This window comes from Crocodylus porosus, unplaced genomic scaffold (assembly GCF_001723895.1).
Source record: "Crocodylus porosus isolate Cpor-Errol unplaced genomic scaffold, CroPor_comp1, whole genome shotgun sequence".
NCBI classification, from domain to species: Eukaryota; Metazoa; Chordata; order Crocodylia; family Crocodylidae; genus Crocodylus; species Crocodylus porosus.
Genome location: NW_017728950.1, coordinates 2303526 through 2320214, shown reverse-complemented (window position 1 = coordinate 2320214; position 16689 = coordinate 2303526). Strand labels below are relative to the sequence as shown.

The following is a 16689-nucleotide window of genomic DNA, read 5'->3' as shown; positions in this document are numbered from 1 at the left end:
TTCAGCAAACAAATGATTAAAGCAACACTGATCACTTTTGCATAAATCTGTAACTACTCCTGCCAAAAAAAGGAAAAGCAAGTTTAAAAGGATAATCCTCAAATTAAGCTTGAAATGTTATTCAGACATTTAACAGATTTCCTTAAGAGCTTCATTACATGTACAGTGATCTTATAACATTTGCTGCTTTTCTGTTTCACCTATTTAATCTTGTTGTCAGCATACATATGCAAGATCACTGAATTAGAATCATCTCTCAGCAAGTGGCTATTAATTTCATAGCCCCAGGTCTGATCTAACTACTCCAAAAATAGTGTCTCAATCTGGAATCCTACTTTTGACTTTATCTGTGGCATTTTCAGCTCCATCTTTAGTGGGGGATTTTTGCCTTTTTTGTGTCAATTCATATATATGTACCTCCAGGTGCACGCTTTTAAACTGGACTTATATACATTACAATACGTTTTTAAGTGCTCAGTGTCACGGAGTGGGGCCTGGGAGCGGCCGTGAAGCTCCCTAGCGCCCCCTGCTGTGTCAATTAAGGTGATATAGCACCCTTGACTCGCCCGCCACATCTTTGATCTTATGAGTTCAGTTATGGGAGGCTACCTACTTGCACCTTTGACACAGCGCCGATATTACCTCCGTTCCTAGTGGGGTGCTCTCACCCCAGCCTTATGGGCAATGCGTGCCTCCTGCCTCCCCTTCAGCACGCCCCAAGCCTCGCAGCTGTTCATGGACATTCTTGGGTCCTTGCCCTTCGGCACCCCTCTCTGGCGCCCCTGGGCTTGTCTCGCACCCGGCGCCCCTTCTCTGGTGCCCCTGGGCTTGCTGGCCCTCTTGGGCTCGCTGGCAATACTCGTCCAATCAGGCTCAAGCGGCCTGAGCCTTACATGGCCCCCTCGACCCTTCGGGGTCCTCTCTGGTCCATACCCCACTGGGTGTCTGACAGTTACATGCACCCGCTCCTGGGGCCTGTGCCGCGCTCCTCATGCTCCCTCGCCCTCTCCAGGGCCTATGCCACACCTCTCGCACTCGTTGCCCCCTCCGGGGCCTATGCCGCACCTCTCGCGCTTTGGGGCTCAGGTGGCGCATAGCCGTGCCTGGCCCCCTGCCCTTCTTCAGTATTGTCTGCCCAAGGGGCCAACACTGCCCTCAGGGTTGGGGTCTCTGCCCCCACAGGGCGGGGTCAACACCCCCCCAACACGCGCCTCACTGGCACAGACAGCTGTGCCTCGCCCAGCACTGCTCGCTGTGCCCCGCTGGGCACCAGGAACCCCCAGATTATTGGGGAGCTCCCATGAGGCCCCTCACACCCCTACAGCCTCACCCAGTCCTCCGGTTTTAACCATAACTAAATCAGGAGCCAAATGGCTATAACCCAAACACAAGAAGCCTCCTGGCTTGTAACCCAAAGTCCGCACTCACATGGCTCTTAGTCATGGCCCCTTCTAGGGTTCTCTCTCTCTCCATATCATCATGGAGCCAGTCAGGCTGCAACCATCCCCTCAGCCTGCTTCAGCTCTCCCACAGAGCTCCTACTCTTGCAGCCGCCAGAAGGGAACTGCCACCTAGGCTCCGGCCTGGGCTGTTTATAAAGGCCCAGCCCTGCCCCCTTCCGGCCACATGACCTGCCTGGTTGCCCCAGCAACCGGCACCTGGGCTGCCCTGGTGATTGGCAGCTCTCTTTATTTCCTTTTAGGCACGGGGCACCGAAGTGCCCCCGTGACACTCAGATCCAAACACTAAGGAAAAGGACTTTGATATTTTGGCCACTTAGTCAAAAGGCAAGTACACTCCAAGCATTTCATAAGCATTCCTGATCTTACTACAAGTATACTTGCTAAGGTACTGACAGATTTTAAAAACACACACAACTTCCATTCCAACTATTCAAAAGTAGTCTAAAGAGGAATCGAAGGCAGTGGTCTCCAAAGTGAGTGCACGCACCCCAGGGGGTGTGCAAGATGATCCACTGGGGTGCAGGAAGAAAATATTAGAACTTCTATTTCTAGTTATATAAATATACAGATATTTGGGGTGCGTGCTCAAAAATTTTTTACTGATAGGGGTGCGCGATCAAAAAACTTTGGAGACCACTGATCTAAGGCATTAAAACTACATGAGTTTGACCAGCCTTCCCACCCTGTCAGTGACCACTCTGAGTAAAGTTTCTTCAACAATTCATGTCCTCTAGGGTACCCTAGAGGATAATTCTACAAGAAGCTTCTTACCTGATTCTTGATTTTTTTTTTAACTATTGACAACACCCACTTCTGAAAGATGGCTGCATTTTGTACAAGATACCCAATGCTTTTGACCTTGAAACAATGCACTTCCCAAGAAAGATGCTTTCAGATTGCCGACTGACCTAAGAAAAATGCCAGGGCCTTTTCGCTGATTGGGGGAAAGAATGAACTTTGCCATTCAGAAAAGCTCAGTGTACCCAGGATATCAGTATTGGTTCATTGCAGTGAAAGCATCATTCTGGTTAGAGTTTATACCAAGCCAGCTAACCCAACTGGAAAATACCACGAAAATCCAGAGATTTTTATGTGAACAGAAGGGCTGTTCTGGTCACTACTCAAGTAAATGCCTGAGTTAACTCTTCAATAAAGACATGTCTACAGTATCTGTCTGAATGCAGCTTTAAGCGCAGAGCCAAACAAAATGAATATCCTCAAAGTGAAACCCAGTTAGGTAGGAGAATAAGATAGAACTCATCCCTTTTGCACCTATCAAGAGTCCATTTTTCACCAAAGGCATCCACACAAACTCCCACAATGGTGGACAGGAGACAATTACTTGGCAGTAGAGTGATAAAAGAGGACAAGTACTAGTATTACAATGAATTAGGTTTGGATGGTGACCAAAAAACCCTCCAAAACACAGCCCCAAAACTATAGATTTGCTGTCTCAAATCCCTTTTCCTTACTGACACATTAAAGTTTTTTTACAAAAAAAGAGAGAGAGAGAGAAAGAACCTTATGGAAAATGATTCTTCAAGCAAAAAGTAAGTGTTAATGGAAAAAATCAGTCAATATTTGTTCCCTTTTTTTTTTGGCAACCAAAACAAAATCTCACCTTATGGGTTTAGAGTTCTGGTTTGTTTTCTTCCTTTGGAGAGGACATGTTATCCCCCAAGAGAAACTGAGTGAACACTTGTATGTTCCTATTTTCAACTGGAAGAGCATCAATTCTCCTGATAGAAATGTAACACCTGTAAATGGCCTTACAATGTCATCAGTACAAGCCTTAGAGTAGCACTACAGTTGTAGGGCTTTAGAGTATCACCACAGTCAGTATATCTAGAAGAAGACCTAATGTGGTGCAACCCACTGCATGGATGTCTTTAATTTTAGTTTAAAAATTTTTTTTCAGTTTAGCTTAAGTTTCATAGATTCATAGATCGTTAGGGGCCGGAAGGGACCTTGCAGATCATTGGATCCAGCCACCCTGCTCTAGGCAGGAAGACAACTGGGGTCAAGTGACCCCAGTGCAGTGACTGCTCAGTCTCCTCTTGAAAACCACCAGGGTAGATGACTGTACCACCTCTGGAGGGAGTTTAACCCACAGTCTGGACACCTTGATTGTGAAGGAGTTTTTCCTGGTATTAGCCCTGAAGCAGCCTTCCAGAAGTTTGTATCCATTGGTCCTGGTCTTCCCCTGGGGTGCCCTAGTGAACAGTTGTTCACCAAGCTCCTGATGCACTCATCTGATATAGCAGTAAGCGGCTATCAAGTCCCCTCTCAACCTTTTCTTCTTTAAGCTAAAGAGGCCCAGGTTCCTTAGCTTTTCCTTATATGGCTTGCCTTGCAAGTCTCTGATCATATGGGTGGCTCTTCTCTGGACCCTCTCAAGTTTTTTCACATATTTATTGAAGTGCGGCACCCAGAACTGGACACAGTACTCCAACTGCAGTCTCACCAGTGCTGAGTACAGCAGGCGTATCACGTCCTTAGCTTCACACGAGATGCATCAGTTGATGCATGCCAATGTGTTATTTGCCCTGCTGGCCTCCTGCTCTCTAGTGGGCAATATGACATGGTAGGAATTGCAGAGTTGATTCAGAACATATTCCAGCAAAGCGACAATAAACCACTTAATCTTGAATAAGGATAATGATACAAGAATATGCACCAACTTAACTAAATATAATTAAACTAGGGTAAGTTTGTGCATAAAAATCTCCTGTTGCTTATATACACAGAGTAAGAAGAATGACAAAAATGAATCCTGGCAGAATCACAAGATTCTTATTATAAAAGACCACTTTTGAACACTTCTGGTTTGGCGAGGTGGTGAATGGTCATAATATACCATTCAACTGAACAACTGACATTTATAAAAAAGAACACAAACTCACTTCCTACAATCTAAAAATGATTAGTTTTCTATTAGTCGTAGCCAAGAAAACAACTGGCTCCATATTGCTCCAATCACATGTAAACAATTTAGTCTTTCAAAGGGAACCATAAAATGTGGGGTCAACTGATACACAGGACTGAAACATAATGGAACAATATGGTGTTTTTCTTTTGCTATCATTCATGCTATTAATAGTCCGAGCATCTGGTTAGTTCTGAGGCTAGATTTCTTAGTGATCTTAAATACTCTAAGTTTCATCTTTATGTATGATCCCTCTAGAACAAGTATCCCACCAGAGGTAACGCTGGATAATGAGTATGAGCTTCATTTTCTTCCAATGCTTTTATTTGAGGCCACCAACTTAACTCCACTCCCATCTGTCAAATAACTCTGCTCCAATCTAAAGAGGAATTAAAACCTTAAAGCTTCCTAGAAGCAGATGCCTCAGTTGCAGCATCCCTACTCTAAGTTCTCCTAACTCCTAAGCAGTCAGTATTTCCAGCAAGGGCTCCAGAAAGGAAGTGATATCCAAGTTGCTTAGCTCCCACCCTCTGCCAACCCTCATTTTCAGCTGAAATTCTGCCCATGGCTCCCCTTGGCCCTCAAGTGCCAAATGAGATTCCTTGAACCTAGGAAATACTGAGCCAACTGCACAATGTTACTCACAACGTTACTCAGTTCCTTGTGGATGTGCTCCTTACTAACATTTAGGATAGTAAATGGCGGCAGTTAATACTTGGAATAACCTACTACTCCTACATCAGGAATCTAGGCTGGGAACCATGACCTAAACTTCTTGAGACCCACAATACACTGGTGCATTGCTAAATGCAGCTGCTACAAGGACATACTGAATCTCTTGCACTAACAAAGCCAATTTGTACAGATACACAAAATTCATCTATGTAAACCAAACTGGTAAGAGCAGGCACATTGAAGGACACAATATCTACTAGAAATACCTAATTAATGTTTAATCATCAAAAAGTCTTCTAGCATACACAGGGCTAAATTCTTAGCCCAATTCCTTAGTTGTCTCCATTCTTACCTTGTTTGCAGATGATAAAGGAGATAGACTTACCCTCATCATTTTCTGGTGCATTCTGTTTACGGCAAACAGCAGAGAATATTCCATAGCTTTGTGCCAAACTCATCTTCATCAGTCAGTCAAATAAAACTGGCATCTTTGCATCATACATCTGTTGCCTCAATTCATACATGTGCTTTTCTATGTGCCTGTAGAGAGATGGGAAAGAAACAATGAGTCATAGTGAGAAACATTTATCAATTGTTTTACAACTCCCCAGGCCATCAGATTTTCCACTCCACAAGGCTGACTTCTGATCTTAAACAAATGGTACAATGTGTGAAAATGTATCTATCTTTACTGGCTTCAATGCTTTTAAGTTACCTCTAATATAAAACTAAGAAGTTAATGTCAGAGAAGTAGTTTGATAGAACTGCATCCAGGTTACATTTACTAAAAATTAAATGATTATTTTGCATGTTTATTTCTCCCCATTCTGGTTTCAGTCTGTGATGAAGGAAAGAGCACTGAACTGGATAATGAGTATTCATTTTCTCAAGGTTTTAAATAAAAAAGGCAAAGACAATTAGGATAGGTTTAAAGTTTATGTCTTGTTTAAAAGAATCATTATAATTAAACGAATGTATCTACTGCTTTTCTTCTTGAACTTAAAACATTATCCACTTTTTATAGATAAGGAAGATAAATCTCACATTTAGAGCAGTTAATACTTGGAATAACCTACTACTCCTACATCAGGAATCTAGGCCATGACCTACACTTCTTGAGACCCACAATACACTGGTGCATTGCTAAATGCAGTTGCTACAAGGACATACTGAATCTTTTGCACTAACAAAGCCAATTTGTACAGATACACAGAACAGAGTTTTAAAAAATAAAAAATTAAGCACCTCCCTGTGATTAGGAATGTTTGATCAAAAAAATTAAAAACACATTATTGAAACATTTTTCCAGAAAATAAAAAATGAATTATTAACACATGCAAACCAGAAACTAGCTTTATTTCATTTCCAAAGCCACATGAAGCAGATTACGGCCCAATTTAAGAAAGCCCCCCTATTTGACTCAGCACTTGAGCATCTAACGAAATGAGCTGTGGCTCACAAAAGCTTATGCATCTCTGATTCAGTTAGTCTGTAAGGTTCACCTCTATCCTGCTTTCTACTTGAGTATACACTTAACTTCAGGTCTCTAGAACTTAAGTGCTTTTTTGAACCAGAGCCAAAAGGAGCAGGTGGCATAAATGGTGAAAGAATCAGCCAGATATTAAATTTTATTTCAATTTAATCTAAGATACTGTTCAGTTAAGTGTGGATTTTGTGGTATACCACTGATTTCATCCTGTTTCCTTTTAAATGAAGTCTCGAGTCCAGAATCTGTGATCTGGTATGTCCCCATCAGACAGTGAGTGGTTCCTCTTCTGCTCTAACTTACAATGAGAACTCGTTTAAACATATGTACACCAAGAGAGAAAATGGTGTTAAAGGTCGCATCTACACAAGATGCTGACTGCACAGTCATTACTGTGAAGTCATTTAATACTTGTATAAACAAGTACTAAATGACTGTGCAGTAACTGAAGTTACTGCGTCGCCAAACAGCTTTTTCATGATGCTGACCACTCACTAACTCATTACTACTGCACAGTAGTGTCGTGTGGCAGGAAGCATGATGCAACACTACTGTGCAGTAGTAATAAGCTATCATGTAGACAGGGCTAAATATAATAAATTTTGATTATTCCAGTGCAAGTGTGTGTTCTAGAATAAGTGTGGCTAATATTGATTTAAAATCAGTAACAAACCTAAGCTAAAACACAATGAGCTACAAGTGAGGGGCAAGGATTTCGTAGGGTGATATATTTTATTGGACCATAGTTGGGATAAAATGTAGCTGGAAAATGCTAAGAATGTGGCTGCACATCAGGCCTGGACAGACTATATGTAAAAAATGATACAGTCAGATGGCGCAAACCCCTATATCAAGTTAACTTCATCCAACCTGGTATGTAATTGACCTGGAACAAATCAGTTACGCTGGCATAGGTGTCATCTGTCTGTGCTTATCTAGAGATACTTATTTCCACAAGGCCAACAGGTTACTTATTACTTACTCCCTGCTGTCTAGTGGTGAGGTGCAATCATAGCCATCAGTTGTACCCAGCTATCTCCAGATAGCTGCATAACCTTCTGCTCGGAGGCCAGTGTGTTTTATATCAATCATACCCTGACTAATGTTGCTTTGCCTACAAAAGTCTGTAGTATAGATGTCACCTAAGGCTTCATGGTATATTTTTACATTAAGTTAGCTATCCTGATGTAAATTTGTACTGGAGACAAGATGCACAAGTTATCTTTTACACTGATATCACTGGTTGAGTTCAACCCCAGGTTTTGCTAAAGTGAACTTAACAAGAACATGTGTTCCTCTCTTACATGTTGCATGTAATGTGAATAAATTGTACCTCTAATTGTTATCACAAAATGTACAAAACCCAAGACATAGCCTACATTAAAATGTTCTGCTGGTTGAACTCAAGACCTGCCATCAAAACTATGAGCATGTCTATATCCATAGCTCCTCTGCAGCAGGAAACCCCCTGCTTCTGGTGGCAGTTACACCTCCCCTCAGTGAAAGAAGGCTCTTGACACTATCCAGCAACTGATGGAAGACATGTATAGGCACCTTTTGACAATTTTAGTGGATCCTTCAATATCTTATGCCAGTGGTTCCCAACCTTGGGGTCATGATCCCATTTGGCATTGCAACAATAAAAAATGGGTTTGCAAAGACACTTGACGGTTGACCAGTTATGATGAAAATCACAGAAAAAAGCAGGAAAGGGCAGGTCCCCTTGCAGGCTAGCAGAGTTCCAGCCTGCAATGGGCTGCTTGGGGCTGGGGTGAGTGGAAGGAGGGTGATCAGGTAGGGGGTACCACATGCACCTGCGTACACACACATACATGTGGCAGCCAGGCAGTACGGAGAGCAGCTCTCTTCAGCTAAGTCTGTGGGGGGGGCAGATTGAAGCCCCCACAGAGAGGGAGGGATGGAGGGACAGAGGAAGAGAGTGGGACAGGGCAGGGCTGGGGCTGGAGCTGGGAGTGCTGCCCAGCTGGGCCGGTGCTTAGGGCCTTGCCCCAGAATGCAGGGCCCAGCTGGGGGGATGGCAGAAGTCTGGCTCCCTACCACTGCACGCATTCCCAGGGAGGGAGGGTGGGGGGAAGGGGCATGTGCCCCCCAAATTTGTGCAGAGGGTGGGGGGCAGCCCGCATCCTTCCCTGCCACAGGCTCTGCTCCAGCCATGCCTCCTATGGGGGCACTGATCTTGTCTGTATCATTTTGGCATTGCAAAAAATTTCCACCATTTAAATGGGGTCATGCTGAGGAAGAGGTTGGGAAGCATTGTCTTAGATCTTCCCAGGAGGCACTTTGGGCTCTGCTGGCAAAACAAGTGCAGTTAAACCACACATTGCCACCAGAAATCTATGGATATGGTACATGCTCTAGCAGATCAGTGGTGGCAGCTGCTGCTACCAGAATTTCTTTTGTCAGAACCCAGTAAGGGTAAAAAGGGATCAATTCTTCCCTGCTTGCACCTATGCTAAGTGATGCTAATGTTGTAATGTTCCAGACACTTTCTTTTCATAAGTTGCAAATTCAAGAAAATAAGGAATTAGCTCCAAGTTCTGTCAAATCAGGGTATGCTTTGTGGTTGTAATGATATCTCCAAAGATGTGGTTTAGCCAGAAATGTCTCTCTCCTCCCTTTTTTTCTTCAAGAGGGTATAATTTCTCCCACTGCATGAATCCATAATAAGGAACCTTCACATTTATAGATTATACTAGCAAATTACCCATCGAGAAAGGGTAGGGAGGGGAGTAGGCAGGGACAAAGGGGGCAGGAAGCTTGCTAACCCTAACCCTAACCTCACCCCCCACGCTGCCACCGCCTTCCAGGTGTGGAGGGGGAAGGGGAAAACTCCCCACGTCAGCACCGCCTCCAAAAACAGGGCAGGGGAGTGGGGGGAGGGCGAGCCCACCCCACTCCATCCCCTCTATCCTGCTGTCATGGTGGCACTCTGCTGCACTGCCACCTCCTGTCAGTAATGCTCTTGGAGCACTTTGATTGGTTGTTTCAGAAACCAATCAGAGTATTCCAAGAGCATTATAGACAGAAGGATATACTAAGCCCTTTATTATATTAGAATAAAAAGGATACACCATTGTTAGAAGGATATGTCTTCTATCAGTGACATATACATATAAGATTTGTAATGGATGATCTATATCAAGAGCATTAAACATGTGGTCTGTGTCCAGCCTGTGGAGCCATATGATTCAGCCTATGGGTCTAGAAATGACCCTACATGCCTCACGAACACTCTTGTGACACGGGGGCATGTAGTGCCTGTGCCAGATTGACCCTGCATGCTGGCTCCAGGACTGGTCTGAATCAGGCTATGCCAGAACCCGCATACAGTGCATGCCCCGCACTGGCCACCTGTGCTACCTGTACAGCCCTCAATGCCAGGTCCAAACTACGCTCTGTGCGCAGCATGTGCCAGCCTCACTCCAGCAGCATGCCAGCCCCTGTGCTAGAATGAGGCTGATGCATGGTACACTGGATGGACCCAGCAACAATGGCACTGCACATGGCACAGGGGGCCAGCCCTAGCATGCAAGGCCCTGCTAGACCAGATCAGCCCTACAAACAGTACACAGGGATGGTCCAGCAGGGTGCCACATGCAGCATGTGTCCTATACTAGCCCCCACAGGGGCAGTAATAATTTGACAAGCCACACACAATGCAAACCCCAGAGCAAGGCCCAGCATCCAATCTGGCCCACAGACTAGCCCAGAGACCCTCATTCAGCCCAAGGGATCAGATGAGTTTGACACCCCTGATCTACACCATTAAAATGTAGTCTTACCTCTGTTGGTGTCGAATACCTAGAACATTTCAGAAGGTAACACATTTACATTGAGGCCGACACATTCTAAACTTGGGCGCTCAAAGATATGAGAACCATGGGAGCTCAGTCCTTCTGAAAACCAGGATATTCACTGAGATACAGAACAGATTCAGGTGGCTAATTGTAAGCCCCTGAGGTCCATTGCAAGCAGAAAAACTAACTATTGTAAATGGCACTTTTTGAAGTGGAGAAATAAAATTTAAGACCCAAAATTCAGATTGAATCCAGTTCTAAACTTCCTCAAAGTTCAGGTATTGAGTTTTGATGCAAGTCTGCCTAAACTTTGAACTCAGCTTAGGGATACTTTGTTGGAGGGGAAAAACAGAGAAAATGAAACCAGCTTGTATCATTTTACACTGAAGCCTGCTTCCTACTGCCTGAAGGGAGAGTTTCACCAGGGAAATGCCTGCTGAAGTTTTAGCTATAGTAGAAACAACCTTCTTCTTGTGAGATATTGCTCCACCCCTACAGCAAGCTGTGTCTTGGTAAGGGGAGGGCTATTGACTTTCAAGCTCAAAGAAATGGTAATTGACTGTCAGTACCTTACTGAAGAACCACAAGCAGCAGAGCTGGGAATGATGTCTCATCTATATTCTTATGGTCTGGAGATAAAAAAGAAAAATTCCTCAATCATCCTTTCTCTTCTCTGTTTCCTTGTCTGGATTCAATAATCCCAGTGTATGATCTGAAGACTGCTGCATATAACAACCTACCTTGGAACTGTACTTCTAATCAAGCTGCTGAGAATCACACAAGCATTTCTGACTGTAGGAACATGTATTGGAGACATGTTAGGTAAGGGTTTTTGTTCTGCCAGTTATCTCCCAGATCCAAGAACTTATTTAAGTTTGTGTTAAGCCTTCAGAATGGAGGCAGACTATTTTAAAGAGGTGTCAAAAGTGAAACAAGGAATTTGAAACCTTAGTTCAAGTGGAAGTTACTGCATGTTTCTTGACTTCAGTACCTTTGGAAATAGGATGCTTCAGTAATAGTAAGGTTGTACTCAAGACATCTACAGAAAGCACCCAGAAAAGAGTCACATTTTAGAATTACCTGTGGCATTCTGGATGAAAATTCAAGTTATACGAACACAGTATTCTTCATAGACTGGTTTATTTTGTTAATCATGGTGTGATAGTTTGATTTGTACCTCTTATATAATGCATAAAATGTTCTTGTCACTATACATTGTTATAAGTAATAATATTAATCTTATTTTTAATTTTCTGTAGTTTTTATTCCCATAAACTAATACAATATTTTTGGTGTTCTGTAGAATTCTTTTTATGGTGCCTATGGCCTTGCAAGTCATTCATTTTGGAAGAGGTAAGGAAAGCTTCATTTTTCTAATTTGTTCTGGGCAGTTTTTTAATGAATTTATATTTCTATTAATTTATTTCAACCTCCCCTTTCCTTCTTCTTCTGTTTTCCCTACCTTTTCAAGGCCGTGAAAAAGAAGAGTATGAACATGCTGGAGAAAATGTCAATGCCACAGCTCAAAAGCAGCAGCCAAAAACTCAAGACACTATTGTAAATGCTCTTAATGACATGAATCAAAGTTATGAGAGCAGGAAGCAACCAAATTCTAGGAGTCTTGTGCCTTTCACTGGGATTACAGACAGTAGGTAACATTATTTATTTATGCCATGCTAGAATATTGCTGCATTATGCATTTACAACCTGCCTTCACAAACATTTATTCACAAAAAAAGTCACAAACTCTCAGAGCCTGAGCACTAGCTAAGCTAGAAGTTTAGAATAGATTTCTGATAGTTTAAAATGGGTCATTTTAAAGTCCTTTTCCATACCTACTGATAAGGTAGACATAAATAAGTCAAAGTTAAATCACATATCTTTAATCTACAACCCCCCTATATAGGATAATAGAAAATAGAAGCAGATGCTGGGGTTACAAGTGAGCTGTATACTGGTCTCATTCAGACTTTGTGAAACATGATGTTGGGTTTGATGGTTAAAATCAACTAAAACTTTCATTTTATCTAAGCATCTGACAAAGGGAGCTTAGATAAAGCTTGTGTAACTCTGGTTCAGTTAGTTCATAAAGTCTACCTCTACCCTGCCTTCATTTTGTCTTAAGAGTTACAGTCTGGAAGCAAACTATAACATCCACAAAGGATGGCAGATTTTTACTTCATCACAAAATTTCAGGTTTGAGATTGTAACCTAGGCAGCTTGAAACACAGCGTCTTCAAGTTCCTTTTATTTCTGTCGCATGACTGATCAAAAGCGGAAGGACACTGCCAGGGGAAAAAACCCTGATTTATTAGTGAGGCTGAGGTCTGTCTCTGTCAAAATGAAATATTTCAGTTACGTGTGTACTACTTCTGTAGATCTTGTCAGGAGTTGCTTCTTGGCCATCCTTTAATCCCTGCTAGTTTGCTTTTAATCCTTAACTAAACAAACTGGGCTTAACTGAACAAACATCACTAACAGGCAGCTAATTTTATTGCCCTTAAAGACAATAACCTAGACATCCTTAAGATCCTTTCGCAGCTAGGGAGACATGAGAGGCCAAGTGAGAAGAAAGGAGATTTAAAGCCTTTCTATTTCTTAGTAAATTGTGGATCATTGTCTTTTAGGTAAAAAGCTGAACAGGCACTGTTGTCAAAATGGAGGGACCTGTATCCTAGGCAGTTTCTGTGCATGTCTAAAACATTTTACTGGCAGATACTGTGAGCATGATGAACGGAAACGGTAAGAAAGAGCTGAAATCAGAAATCTTCCAGTTTTAACATTGTTGATGAGCAGGAAAATGGAAAAAAATCTCCCTTATCATTAACAGCAACTGTGGCCCTGTTGCCCATGGAGCCTGGATAATCAAGGGTTGTCGATTCTGTCGGTGTGGGTATGGCATGCTACACTGCCTTTCAGGAAGAACGCAAGACAACTGTGGTAAGGAAAAACTCATCAAATCCATGGAGAATAATGGTGCTTTTTAAATGATCTGCCTAACAAAGTTGTTTTCTGAAGTTTCAGTTTTAAAGAAAAGTTTTATATAGAGCACTAAAGTTTCAGTGTTCTACCTAAAGCCTGCTCAGCGACCAAGAACACATTTAATTTCACAGTAATTATAATTTTGAAATTCTTCACCCAAAAATCTCAAAGCACTTTAGAAATAATAGTGAATCCCATAGGACACTTGCAGTAGAAAATTATTTCCCATATTTCAAATGACAAATTAAAGAGGTCAAATGATTTATCCTGTCTTGCAATAGTTGTGCACAGGCATGCAATGCTATTCTTTTAAAACAAGAGGACAACTCACATGAGTAATTACACATATGCATAAAAATTTGCTGGGTCTTACTGAAATCTGTTAACAAATATAAAAACAAGACTTTTCCTCTTACCATGAGCTTTTGATCAGAAGATATCACTACATTTTGAAAATATAAATAATTTTGCTCAGCCTGGTGCTGTACAGAAGTATTAGTATTCCCATGTTATACAGGTGAAACCTGAGGCACCAGGAATTTAGGCTTTTTAGGGAGAAAAAAAATCATCCTGAGAGCAAGCTGCAAAAATCAGAACCTCCCTCCTGAACCAAATCTGTCTGGACTGTTCTCTAAACTTGTAAAGTTTGGAAGGCCAAGACTAATCTAGTATTAAACTGGACATTTTAATAATCCCAGATTACAACAAATTACAAGAAAAACTACTTTGTTAAATCACTTTTTGGAGATGTACTGCTGAAGACCCATGTAAAAATTCAAGGTATTTTTCTTTGTGAAAACAATGTAGAAAAAGAATGTCTTAGGACTGAATTACTAATAGTTAGTCCACATGTAGAACAACCACTAAGCCAAATAAGCAAATGCACATGTAAAAATTTTACAATGAACAGAGACCAGTAGTTAACTGCTTTAGTCTGAAGCTAAGCAGAAGGCAGGGCAGTCTTTAAACAAGGTAATCTATACACTGCCTTGCTTTCTGCCTAATGTTTAAAATGTTCAGAGACCCACGCTTTACCAAAGAAGTCCCTTTAAGGAGTCTGGGAGAGGAACAGATACAGATTGGTATATGTATTCACGCGCATGTGCATGCACACGCACACACAAGCCTGAAAAGAAAATCTTCAGAGACCCACACTTTAGCAAAGTCTCTTTGAAGGGTTTGGGAGAGGAACAGATTGAAATTTGCTGGGTGGGATAGAGACTACCTGAAAAGATGCATAGAAAAGCTATGACTCTTGCTTGGAATAAATAACTTTACTTGGAATAAAATATGAACTCTGAAAAATAAATCTGAGACCAGAGTCTCTTAATCTCACCAGGGAATATCCTTCCATCCCAGGAACAAAGAACAAATGATGTGCACTGCAGGGAATACCAAGTGGCTAGAAAAATAGGAGCGCATATTACCTGAAATGCCTTTATCTTGCATGCTTCTCTATTGACTTAATTACATGCAACAACAACTTAAATTGTTCTGTGCAAAAAACCGTTTGCTTGCCAAGTGAGTTCCCTGACTTCAGAATCCTGTTATATGTCTGGTCCTGCAACAGCAAGAGACATAAGGCCTGACCCTCTACTCTTTTAAACCAATTTGATGTCAACTGGGGTAACACCAATATAAAACTGATGCAACAGAGTGGAGAACCTTTTGTTAAAAGGTTGCATGAAGGTATTCTTTTCTGCTTGTGCTAATGGCCAAAAAAGTAATCTTTTCCCTTGAAGAAAGGGTTAAAAGCTTGCTTGAAGACTGAGAGTATGTCACTTGCTAACATCCTTTCCTCTGCTAGGTATTTACATTTGATTATTCTGAGATTGATGCCTGCAAGAGCTGATAAGTGCTATCAGTTGCTTCTCAAACGATCATTGATGGCATCCATTCACATCTCTCCTCTGAGAATAGACTCTTTGATTGGCTTTCACAGCTGATAGCTTTAACCTAAGTACCTGAAAAGATTATTTGGGGGTGAGGGGAAGAGAAAGGGGAACGAATTTCAAAGTCTGTAGAAATCCTTTGCATTTCACTTCCATTAACTTTTTATTACTATTATTATTATTTTCTCAGATGTAAAAGAGGAAGAGGAGGAGGAATTTCCTAGGTTACATTCCAGTGGCTCAAGATTAAAACAAACAGCATTCTCTTTTATCACCCTCTTCTTCTTCTGCAGCAAGCCTTTATGAGAGTGGCTATACCAAGAAGATCTTATTTGTGGGCTGCAACACTTTCACACTCAGAATCATACTTTAATTTTTCTTCTGTGTAGTTTAGAAGATGTATCTATTTACGTATACCTGGCAGGGGCATGTTAATTTATATGGTTAATGCTAGTTAAGTGCTTAGACTATAAAAAAGGCACTAGATGGTTGAATGCTAAGTATTTATTATTAAAATTATTATTTGTGTTAGGACCTGATTTTAACAGTTTTCTACTCTTAAAATGTGGATTCTTCCAATGGAAGAAAACCCCCCAGATGTTCTATGCCTTAAATATTAAGTTATAACTATTACTTATTTTATATATTGAAAAATAATATTTTTAAAAATAAAGCTAAACTTATTAGAAAGGAGACCTTGATTTTATTTGTTTAGTCAAACCACACTTCAATACCTTGTAAATGAACAGGAAAAAGCTGGTAAGGGGAATTCCCTGTAGCTGTTTCTTGATCCCAGGGGTCATACTGAGCAGCTCTCTAGGAAGGTGTTGCCCCCCACCTTCTTCCCTCCCTGCTAATGTAGGACCTGATTGTGCCTATAGCTGCAGTCTCCTGCATGTAATTACAATTCTTATCCTGACTCCAGTGGTAAAGAACATGCTGCTTCCCTTGATTAATATGCAAATTAATTTTCCAGTAACCATTTGCTGCCCAGGCAAATGCTGTGCTCTGCTCATCCCTGACTTACTCTCAGCTCACCACCAGGAGGGCCCAAACTCTTCTACCTACTTGAAGCTAAAACAAGGATAGGCTGTATTGTGGGGAGGGGACGTGGATGTTATCTCCCTGAATGAGGAAATAAGGGCAATAATGTAGTCCTTTCTGGGTGCCTCTGCAGGGGACATTTATTGTGCAGTAGACTAATGAACTGCACAGTAAATGCCATGGATCTACATGAATGTCCTTATTAGGCTGGAGTAAACTCATTTATTCCACAACAGAATAGTATTTGTAAATACAAGTACTATCCTGCTGTGGAGTAAAAAAATCTGCAGCAGTGCACGTGTAAATGCTGCCCTAGCTGGCTGGGGCACAAGCGTGCTTAATTGCAGGTGATGCCTGCCAGCTAACCCTGCACTGAAGCACCCTTGTGCCCAGGCCAGCCCCT

At 41.8% G+C, this 16689-nt stretch overlaps 1 protein-coding gene across 1 annotated transcript; it reads left to right on the top strand.

The window, feature by feature from the left end:
• Positions 1–10925: 10925 nt before the first annotated feature.
• Positions 10926–15919, top strand: LOC109323305 (cryptic protein-like). Its single transcript, XM_019554744.1, has 6 exons — positions 10926–11190; positions 11672–11721; positions 11840–12016; positions 12996–13110; positions 13199–13308; positions 15433–15919. Exons 1-6 carry the CDS (start codon positions 11171–11173, stop codon positions 15546–15548), a joined length of 588 nt encoding a protein of 195 aa, XP_019410289.1. The 5' UTR covers positions 10926–11170; the 3' UTR covers positions 15549–15919.
• The last annotated feature ends 770 nt before the right edge of the window (positions 15920–16689 follow it).